Source organism: Magallana gigas, chromosome 1, assembly GCF_963853765.1.
Source record: "Magallana gigas chromosome 1, xbMagGiga1.1, whole genome shotgun sequence".
NCBI lineage: Eukaryota > Metazoa > Mollusca > Bivalvia > Ostreida > Ostreidae > Magallana > Magallana gigas.
This window is the reverse complement of record NC_088853.1, coordinates 35351104-35362586: the sequence shown is the minus strand read 5'-3', so window position 1 is coordinate 35362586 and position 11483 is coordinate 35351104. Positions and strand designations below refer to the sequence as shown.

Here is an 11483-nt window from a genome sequence, read left to right as displayed (position 1 = left end):
CGAGTGCACCAAGGCCATGATGAGAGAGCATTTGAATTGGTACGGGATGATGTGGGGGGCCGGATGATGTGGGGGGCCGAGAGGTTTGTTAGCACTTGTGGCCCCTGCAGTAGAAAAAAGCGCCCACAGTGCCACGCCAGTGCAGAAATGATTAAGTATCATGCCGGGGCACCCATGGAGAGGGTGCACCTTGACTTCCTGGGACCGCGCCTCGCCCTAAGACTCCAAAGGGGAATGAGTATGTCCTAGTCATGGTGGACCAGTTTACTAAGTGGGTGGATTGTGTCCCCCTCCCCTCCCAGACAGCTGAGGTTACTGCCACAGTGGCAGTGGACGAATTCTTTGTTAGGTTCTGCTGCCCCCTTGAGATATTTACAGATCAGGGGCGCAACTTTGAAAGTAAGTTGTTTACTGCTGGGTGCGACCTCCTCGAAATACATAAGGCCCCCACCACCCCCTACTGTCCGTCTGCCAATGGACAGGTGGAGCGCTACAATAGAACCCTTATGGATGTGGTAAGGTGTTATATTGATAAGGCCCAAGACTGTTGGGACGAGCATCTGGCCCAGATAGCGGGGGCCTTCCGCTCTGCAGTAAATCGTAATTCAAGGTTCACCGCCAACAAACTCATGCTTTGTAGAGAGGTCAATACGCCAGCTAGCCTGATGTACAGGTCCCCCCTGCAGGAGGGCCCTGCAGATATGGAGACGTGAGGGACCTTGAAGAGAAAATACAGACTGTTCGCAGGACAGCCAGGAGGCGCCTGCACACCCCTTAGGAGGGATGAAAAGAGATTATGACATCAAGGCCACTACCCGCCCCTTTGAGGAAGGAGATGTTGTGTATGTGCTGGACACTGCGACGGTGAAGGGGAAGTGTTGCAAGCGTAGGCTGTCCTGGAAGGGCCCAGGTATCATAGTCAAAAAGCTGACCCCCCACCTGTACCAAGTAAAGACCAAGTCAGCAGTCATGGTGGCAAATCACGACCGCTTGAAGAAGTGTGTTGACAGGGACATCCCCCCATGGCTCATTCGGTTTAGGGAGAACTTTGAGAACTCTGAGAGTGCCAAGCAGGAGACCGGGAGCGTCTTGGCTTCCAGCCCCCCTGCAGGGGCAGCGGGTGCCTGCAAGCTTCCCGAATCCCCCTCAGGCAGCAGCCACGCCGAGGTCGGCCCCCAAAACACTCTCCTGCTGCCAGAGGGCCTCCTGACAGTTCTCCCAAGCCCCCCCAGACATCAGGGGCGTCCCATGGCATGGCAGGCGTGCCCCCTAAGGGGCCACCATTGTGGCACGAATGCAGCGCTTGGGTGCCTACCGAGCAGGCCGGCGGAGACAGAGGAGACCCGATGGCTGGCCCCCACAGCAGGAGGAGACGATTGCCACTCTCTTCCTGCCCCTTTCCCAATTGTGCCGAGAGGACGAACAAGTTGAGGGATCATGTGACGCTCTCCCACCTTCACCCTGTGTTTAGGAGGTCCATGCCCTTGGGGGATGACGCCACGGCTATGCGACTAAGAGTGTGCGAGTGGTTGACTGACCAACTCCTTCGAAGTTTGGCCACGTTGACAGACCTGATCCAGAGTGTTCCCACCTTCAGGGAACCTGGCGCAGGTATCCCAGGCGACTTGCGAAGGCCAGTCTTTCAAATCTATTGTTTAGCTAATTAAATGTCAGCTTTTGCTTAAGTAACTATAATAGATAAGTTTCCCTTTTTTTTCATACGGAAAATACAAAGAAGTTACCATATGTTATGATATGGTACAAAAGAAAATTACATAATGGAGCAGGTGCCCTCTGATGATTATATCTTAGTTATTACTGGTCCTTACTTTAGTTTCTGTTCATTTTCTTTTCATAGGTTGCAATGAAATTTGGTATACAGAAGTATCATAATATCTCGGTCAAGTTTGATTTTGGGTACGATTGAGCAATTTTTGACAGAGTTATGTCCCCATACTTCGGGCCTGCAGCCTCAGGCTGTATGGAATACAACCCAGGATAAATCCTCATACCTCTTGTTTGGACCTGGATACTATAATAACATTGATTTGGTACTATACACTTTAATAAGTTCAAATGATGTATAAATGGGGCGCGAGATAATTCAGAATTATAAAAAAAATTGTTGGTATTTTAAAAAATCTTCTCCTCAAAAAATCCTTGGGTAGTGTAGATTTAAGTTTTTCAAATCATGGTCCCCGATGGTAGGATGGGGCCACCATGGGGGGATCAAATTTTACATGGGAATATATAGAGAAAATCTTTAAAAATCTCCTTCTTAAAAACTATTTGTCCAGAAAAGCTAAAACTTGTGTGGACGCATTCTCAGGTTGTTTAATCATGAACTTGTTGTTTCTGGTTGTAAAGTTATCGTCTACTATAAATCTCAGCGAGAGTCGTCAGGGCTGAAAAAATTAGACGGAAGTCTCTTAAAGGTGTTACACAAGGATTTAGCCAATCAAACTGTGTACTTAATCAATTGTAGTTCCATTCATATAGAGACAATTTCTTTTCTTTTATTTCTTTTTTGGCACAATTTTTTTTAGGCCTACAGTATTAAATTTGGACTCATTTGCTAGGAAAATTATTACTTGAGTGGAATTGTCACACTTAATTAAATGGAACTGTTATTTATGGTAGATGCGTATGATGCAACTTCCTGAATGGTGCCGAGTCTGTTTGTCAACATGTGGGTATATCCCTTTAACTATTTTTAGAATGTGTGTAGGACAACAAAGTAGTGCTTTGTGTATGTACATTTATTGGGACATTTTAAATCAGAATGCGTGACACATGTAAGAAAAGAGTATTTGCAATTTTAAAAGCAAGTGTCAAAATTGAATTATTATTATCATTTGAAGGAAGGAATTGAAATTGTTTGATGTACACCCTTTCCCAAACTGTAAAATTCCCTACTTTTACTTTCATTTTCAGAGTTTTTCAATACACATGCATTTTGCCGGAAAATGAATCTGACTTCACACCACGAAATTTTAACAGGAAAGAGACAATTTGATGAGCTTTCATTCCAGAGGTCTGTCGTTGCTGAACGAAAATTCAGGCTGGAACATAAACATTACCACCTATGGAAAATGAAGCTCCATGCTGGTAGGGCATATTCGTTGTTTACTTGCAACTATAATGATAAACGTGTGTTTCTCTTTCGTACATCCTCTCATTTATGTGAACAAACTAAATTTCCAACAAGTTTCATCATTTAGATAACAACTTCTATAGAAAAAAAAATCATCACTTGTTCATGTAAACCAAAAGTTTCTATCAATATTAGGAAATAAATATTATCATTATTTATAAAGAAGTTAACTATTTTTATTCAAGTAAATTGATGAAATGACCCTATAAGGCATTGATTTAGATAAAATTCAAAATTACTGATAAGATTGTAGTGTTTTTGCAATTTTAAAATTGTTTGTACTATTAAATTTTCTTTTTTACATATTTTTACATAGTATGGTAATTATGATAATGTTTTGAGAGTTTTTTAAATTTAACAAGCTCATCAAAGAAAATCATAGTCCAATGGGATCAATTTTCTGATATGGAGTTCCATTGTACCGTAAGAGAAAGTGAGGAAAATTTGAAACAACTAATTGCATCTGTTTCAGGTGCTGGAGTAGGTTAAGGTTTTTAGCTCACTTGAGCTGAAAGCTCTAGTGAGCTTTCCTGATCACTTTTTTTCCGGCGTCTGTCTGTCTGTCCGTCTGTCCGCCTGTCTGTCTGTAAACTTTTTACATTTTCGACTTCTTCTCCGAAACCACTGGGCCAGTTTTAACCAAGCTAGCCACAAAGCATCATCATTGGGTGAAGGGGATTCAAGTTTGTTAAAATCTGGGGCCCTGCTCTCTTTCAATGGGAGATCATTAGGATTTAATGAAATTTTGTTGATATTTTTCAAAAATCTTCTCAGAAACCATTTGGCCAGGAAACTGAAACTTGTGTGGAAGCATCCTCAGATAGTGTAGATTCAAGTTTGTTCAAATCATTGTCCCTGGTGGTAAGGTGGGGCCACAATGGGAGGTGGGGGGTTTGGAGTTTTACATACAATATATAGAATGAATCTTTAAAATACTTCTTCTCAGCAACCAATCAGCCAGGAAATGTGAAACTTGTGTGAAAGCTTCCTCATGTAGTGTAGATTTAAAGTAGTGAAAATCATGACCCTCAGGGGTAGGGTGAGGCCACAATGGAGGGTCGTACTTTTACATAAGAATATAGTGTAAATATTTGAAATTTTCTTCTCAAAAATCATTTATTTAAAATTTACATAGCATAGGATTATAAAAATAGAAAAAAATTTAAATTATCTTTGTCTAAAAACCACTTGCTTAGAAAAGCTGTATCTTTACTGAAAGCACCCTCGGATAATGTAGATTTTAATTCTTTCCAATAAAAATCTTGAGGAGTAGGGTGGGGCCACATTGGAATTCCAATTTCTTTGGAAATTGGATTTCTGAAAGTAAGGAACGGGGTGGGTCAGATGAATTTGATCGTATGTGAATTGGTAGAGTTTTAATTATAAAATATTTTAAAATATATACTGTATTGACAATAATTTTGCAAAATTAATTAGCTGCTATATGGTAAACAGTACATGTTCACAAGTGGCTGTAAAGGTGTATTATACCAGTAATAGCTCTCTGGAAAATTTTAATCAACCAACTTCAATAAGTGCTTCTGTATTGAACTGACATTCAGGATGTCATAAAGATGTATTTTATCATTAGGAATACAAAAACTTATGAAAATAATTTTTATACCATATAGATTTTCTAGAATTATTATTTTTATAGAATAAAAGCAAAGGGGGACAACTCTTCAAGAAAAGGGAACGGTCATTAATAAGGACATGTTCCACTGTTACATGTTGATACTGATATATGAAAATAATGTCCAAGTATACTAATTACCGTATTAAGTCCATACATATCTGTTATGATCCCAGATTCATTGATTCTGGGGCTATTATGGATCGAATACCTTAAATGAATGACAACTCTTGCAGGAAAGTGCACAAGGCCTCCAAATCCAAAATATGACTATGGAAGTTTTATTGCCCAGACATGTGATTGTCTAGAACCAATTGGATGATGCGTTATATAGAATATTCATATTGAGGTAAAATAATATATATGGAGGTATAATAATATATGATATTGTGTCAAACCACACATTAATATATGATATAATGATAAAGATTAAAAACTATGATTTTCATAGAATATGATGAGAGTGATCTCGTAAAAGTATTGCCCCATCTCAGTGAGTTCTATGTTTTGTACTGATGTTGATACAACCACTTTGGTCCCTATTTGCATTTCACGCGCAAAATCGTCGTTTATGCAAATTCTCCCCCTTAGCCAAGTTGGTTAGGGGGAGTTTCTCCCACATAGCAGCAGTGAAAGGTTAACAGGTATATATTTTGTAAACTTTCATCCTGTTTATTATATTTTAGAGCTGCCATGTCTTCTAAGAGAAACTCCATTCTTTGATGACTGATGGAAAAGCCTCATCACTTCCTTTGCTAAAGAACTTGTTATCTTAATCACTAGCCATTAATCAGTGACCACCGTTATCAAAGCTTCCAGGTACATTATGGAAGTCTCTTCTGGCACCATTTTTTTTTTGCAGTCCCTGACTTTGTCTTAGAATTGAAATTATTAACTTTTGCTATTTAATTCCTTTAGTAAACTTCTTGTTTCGTATTTAATTCTATTAATTAATGTTGAATTGGTACTCATAAGTTCAAACATTTCAGATTTAATTTAATTTAATTTTTTTTCTCAACATTTCACTGATTCAATTTTATTGGACATTAAATTATTTACTATACAGAAGATGAATTTTAAAAGACATTTTCTCCAGAGTTCAGCAATATCTTAATAGAAGATCAGAATACTTTTTCATCCCTTAGAGCCAGAAGTAGATTTCTTACACTAGCATACTGTAAATTCCTAATTAAATGTGAGAAATTGATATCTGCATAAAATCAAGAGGAGCACATCTTGCCGAATTTAAAATTTCATTTTCATTTTTCGGATGAACTTAGATAATTAGAAATCGGGATACAAATTTGCTATTTCATATTCTCGTGTCTTAAATAAAAAACAATTGAATCGCAGAATGAAGTACTTGCATAAAATATGGAATCTACAGTATGACATTTATAAATAATTGATAAATATTTTCTGCAAATTTCATTTAATTTCATAAAATTTTAGTTGACTTCTTAAAGGTCTTTAGCAAGGAAATAGCCAATCAAAATAAACTTTGTTAATTACAGTTATTAGTCATTCCATATATATGTATATAGTCACAATTTCTTCGTATATCTTACCTTCTGCTGAATTGTAAAGAAATCATTGGCTAACAGCAGTCACGTGGAGACCGTGTATATTCCATACACAGTCAGTACAAAATATACCGGGGTATCTTCCCTTTGAGCATTATGACATCATTCTTAGAGTATTGTGACATCAGGTTTCGTACCCAGATTGAAACTTGTAACTTTGTTATAAGACGCTTGATTTCATTGTTTAATTAATTTTATGTCATTAACACAAAGGCAGTCGGTAAGATATAATCTGTTATCATTACATAGTCATGTAGTGACCGGGTATGGGATGATACCTGGTTAGTAAATTTGCCTCACCAGGTATGAAATTTACTAACCACGTATTATCCCGTTCCCGGTCACTATATGACTATTAACTAATAATACCCCCGCTCGGAAGGAGAGGGGGGTAAACTGTTTACCCTTGTGTGTCTATCTGTCCTTCTCTGTGTATGTCCATATTATTAACAATTTTTTTTATCGCAGATGCTTGAAATTTTAACACACTTTTTGTTTAGGCATGCCTTATGGTGGGATTCATTTTTGTACTAATGAGATGTCAACTTCCTGTTAAATGACACCTTTATTTTTTTGTAGCCTTACTTGTCAAACAAATAGTCATCAGAGATTTCTCAGCAACTATTCATCAGAGCTGCTTGAAATTTTATAACAATCTTTGTTTAGACATGCTATATGGTATGATTTGTTTTTTTTTTTTACAAAACAGACATCAACCTCCTGTTAAATGATGACCTTGCCTTTATGTATTTTCACATTAGAGCCGGGTATCACTAGCGGTTATCACAGATATCTCGTTTCCTTTTATGGTATCTTATCTTAGGCCTATAGTATTGATTCTGGAATCATTTGCTAGGAAAACTATCACTTTAGTGGAATGATCACATTGAATTAAATGGAACTATTTTTTTTTTAGACACGCATAATGATACAGCTTCCTGGATCGTGTTGAGTTTGTTTTTCAACCTGTGAAACCCATTTGTTTTTAGGGGTGGGTATGCTTATATTTAATTTTCTCTCTTAGAAACCAAGCAAGTCATTATTTTCCTGGTCTCAAGTTAGTCTCAAAGCATTTAACAATAATTTCTATTTCATTTATAATATACTGAGAGTTTAGTTAATGAACTAAGGCCACATAAAGTTGAAATAATGGTTCTCGGGTCAAATTTTCTAGAAATGGATGTGAGAGGGAAGCATTTTTGCCCTTTTTATTGTTGATGAAATAAATGAGGGAGGCTTTTTTTAATAATCATCGCCCATCTTGGGTTCCAAAAGCGTATGTTTTATAAAACTGTTAAAATACAGGTTTCGTTGATGCCACTTATTCGTTTTCATCACGATGTAGCTCATTTGTGGTCTTGCCTAAGTCTACAGAGACCGGAATACTTACAGTATCCAACCTTTTTTTATGATTTCATGTCTTTGTAAAGGTGTAAGAAATTATAACCCTCCAATTACCCTCCCTTCATTTTCATCGATGGGAAAATCACTCAACGAAACCGGGTCTAATTTGTTCTGTCCTAGCTTTTTTAATGAAACTTCTTATCTGAATTTCTACTACTTATACCTCATCTCAAAGTTTGTTAATTTTAAACATAAAATTCTATAGGATTTGAAATTTGATTTGGTTTGAAATGTGTCAATTTTGCAAATTTTTTTCAATTTTTTTTACTTTCTGCCCTAGGGAATTTTTTTCTGCTCCACATATAAAAGTTATCGTTAAAAGGCATCAAATTGTCGAATAAAAAAGACCTTTTACCTCTTGGTTTGTTCCAGGGGTCTTATCAAAGTTTATATTTCATGCCCAGTTGATGAATACCAGTGATATAGCTGTAAAGTTGCTCTCAGTGGACTATAGCAATTGACCAGTTCATATTAATAAATATAATGTTGCTCCCATATTGACAGTTTTAATATCCTGAGTACAGGTACATAGCTGTTGGGTTGCTCTCAGTGGAAAAAATAAATTGTGTCGGGTATGAATGAATGACTGTTTTGTTGCTCTTAGTATACCATAACATAATATGGTTTTCTGAGGTGAACATATGTTTAGCCTACTGTACTAAGGTGCAATGGTTATGTTCTTACCAGAAGGTTTATGAATAGACAAGTTATATTAATGTATAGATGTTGTGTTGCTCTCAGAAGACTACCAATTGCCTTAGGTACCACTATTGATGTTAAGTTTCTCTCAGTGACATTATGAATAGACAGAAAATACTAATGTGTAGCTGGTTTATTTCACTCAATAGACAGTATTCATAGGTCAGTGTACTGAATAATACCAGGTAAATAGGTGCTAAGTTGTTGGGTTGCTCTCAGTGGAAAGTTTGAATTGTGTCGGGTACGAATGTATGACTGTTTTGTTGTTCTTAGTAGACCGTACCATTAGCATTGGATACTTGGTATCAACTGCATCATCATTTGCCTTGAGTACTGTTATGAAACTGGATTGTACAACTGTACAGTAGCTTTTAGTATAGCTACCAATTGGTTTCGTTCTTTAGAATAATGTGTTGCTCTGAGTTGACCATATGGATGGCTTAGGGTTCTGATGTATTACTATTATGTTGCTCTCAAAGGACAGTGTGAATCGTATTGTGTAACATGTGTTTAACTTGCGTGTGTCCCTGATTAGACGGTATCAATTGCCTGAGTTCCTGTTGTACAATTGGTAGCTCTTCCAATGACATTTGATCAAAAGGCTAGATTACTTATTGAAAACTGTTGTGTTAATCCTAGTGAACTGTATTATTGCCTAAGATGATATTATGAAATGCCAGGTTGGTCTCATTGGATGATAGAAATTTGTTCTTAGTGATTAACACCAATAGCCTAGTGTACTATTTTAGAATTATTATGTTTCTCTCAGAGGACCTTATGAATAAGCTAGGGTATCATGCATAACATAATATTGTTTTTTTAGGTGAACATATGTTTAGTCTTACCAGAAGGTTTATGAATAGACAAGTTATATTAATGTATAGATGTTGTGTTTCTCTCAGAAGACTACCAATTGCCTTAGGTACCACTATTGATGTTAAGTTTCTCTCAGTGACATTATCAATAGACAAAAAATACTAATGTGTAGCTGTTTTATTTCACTCAATAGACAGTATTCATAGGTCAGTGTACTGAATAATGCCAGGTAAATAGGTGCAAAGTTGTTGGGTTGCTCTCAGTGGAAAGTTTGAATTGTGTCGGGTACTAATGTATGACTGTTTTGTTGCTCTTAGTAGACAGTACCATTAGTATTGGATACTTGGTATCAACTGCATCATCATTTGCCTTGAGTACTGTTATGAAACTGGATTGTACAACTGTTCAGTTGCTTTCATTATAGCTACCAATTGGTTTGGTTCTTTAGAATAATGTTGTGTTGCTCTCAGTTGAACATATCGATGGCTTAGGGTTCTGATGTATTACTATTATGTTGCTCTCAAAGGACAGTGTGAATCGTATTGTGTAACATATGTGTAACTTACGTGTTTCTCTGATTGGACGGTATCAATTGCCTGAGTTACTGTTGTACAATTGGTAGCTCTTCCAATGACATTTGATCAAAAGGCTAGATTACTTATTGAAAACTGTTGTGTAAATCCTAGTGAACTGTATCATTGCCTAAGATGTTATTATGAAATGCCATGTTGGTGTCATTGGATGATAGGAGTTTGTTCTTAGTGATTCACATCAATAGCCTAGTGTACAATTGTACAATTATTATGTTTCTCTCAGAGGACCTTATCAATAAGCTAGGGTATCATGCATAAGATAATATGGTTTTCTTAGGTGAACATATGTTTAGCCTACTGTACGAAGGTGCAATGGTTATGTTCTTACCAGATGGTTTATGAATAGACAAGTTATATTAATGTATAGATGTTGTGTTTCTCTCAGAAGACTACCAATTGCCTTAGGTACCACTATTGATGTTTAATTTCTCTCAGTGACATTATCAATAGACAAAAAATACTAATGTGTAGCTGTTTTATTTTACTCAGTAGACAGTATTCATAGGTCAGTGTACTGAATAATACCAGGTAAATAGGTGCTAAGTTGTTGGGTTGCTCTCAGTGGAAAGTTTGAATTGTGTCGGGTACGAATGTATGACTGTTTTGTTGCTCTTAATAGACCGTACCAATAGAATTGGATACTTGGTATCAACTGCATCATCATTTGCCTTGAGTACTATTATGAAACTGGATTGTACAAATGTTCAGTTGCTTTTAGTATAGCTACCAAATGAATGGGTTTGGTTCTTTAGAATAATGTTGTGTTGCTCTGAGTTGACCATATCGATGGCTTAGGGTTCTGATGTATTACTATTATGTTGCTCTCAAAGGACAGTGTGAATCGTTTTGTGTAACATATGTTTAACTTACGTGTTGCTCCGATTAGACGGTATCAATTGCCTGAGTTACTGTTGTACAATTGGTAGCTCTTCCAATGACATTTGATCAAAAGGCTAGATTACTTATTGAAAACTGTTGTGTTAATCCTTGTGAACTGTATTATTGCCTAAGATGTTATTATGAAATGCCATGTTGGTGTCATTGGATGATAGGAGTTTGTTCTTAGTGATTCACATCAATAGCCTAGTGTACTATTGTACAATTATTATGTTTCTCTCAGAGGACCTTATCAATAAGCTAGGGTATCATGCATAACATAATATGGATTTCTTAGGTGAACATATGTTTAGCCTACTGTACGAAGGTGCAATGGTTATGTTCTTACCAGATGGTTTATGAATAGACAAGTTATATTAATGTATAGATGTTGTGTTTCTCTCAGAAGAATACCAATTGCCTTAAGTACCACTGTTGATGTTAAGTTTCTCTCAGTGACATTATCAATAGACAAAAAATACTAATGTGTAGCTGTTTTTTTTCACTTAATAGACAGTATTCATAGGTCAGTGTACTGAATAATACCAGGTAAATAGGTGCTAAGTTGTTGGGTTGCTCTCAGTGGAAAGTATGAATTGTGTCGGGTACTAATGTATGACTGTTTTGTTGCTCTTAGTAGACCGTACCAATAGCATTGCATACTTGGTATCAACTGCATCATCATTTGCCTTTAGTACTGTTATGAAGCTGGATTGTACAAATGT

At 36.8% G+C, this 11483-nt stretch overlaps 1 protein-coding gene across 1 annotated transcript; it reads left to right on the top strand.

Moving 5' to 3' along the window:
- The first annotated feature begins 980 nt into the window (after positions 1–980).
- LOC136270096 (uncharacterized) lies at positions 981–7475 on the top strand. Its single transcript, XM_066066550.1, has 5 exons — positions 981–1611; positions 2935–3108; positions 5024–5136; positions 5474–5606; positions 7287–7475. The coding sequence occupies exons 1-3, from the start codon at positions 1254–1256 to the stop codon at positions 5107–5109; spliced, it is 618 nt and encodes a 205-aa protein (XP_065922622.1). The 5' UTR covers positions 981–1253; the 3' UTR covers positions 5110–5136; positions 5474–5606; positions 7287–7475.
- The last annotated feature ends 4008 nt before the right edge of the window (positions 7476–11483 follow it).

What these genes read in the sequence shown, in the direction of transcription:
- LOC136270096 (XM_066066550.1), top strand. Translation starts at nt 1,254, where the DNA reads ATGGCAGGCGTGCCCCCTAAGGGGCCACCATTGTGGCACGAATGCAGC. An exon ending in CTTCAGGGAACCTGGCGCAG is followed by an intron (nt 1,612 to 2,934) that starts GTATCCCAGGCG and finishes TTTCATTTTCAG; the next exon opens with AGTTTTTCAATACACATGCA. An exon ending in GAAAATGAAGCTCCATGCTG is followed by an intron (nt 3,109 to 5,023) that starts GTAGGGCATATT and finishes CAACTCTTGCAG; the next exon opens with GAAAGTGCACAAGGCCTCCA.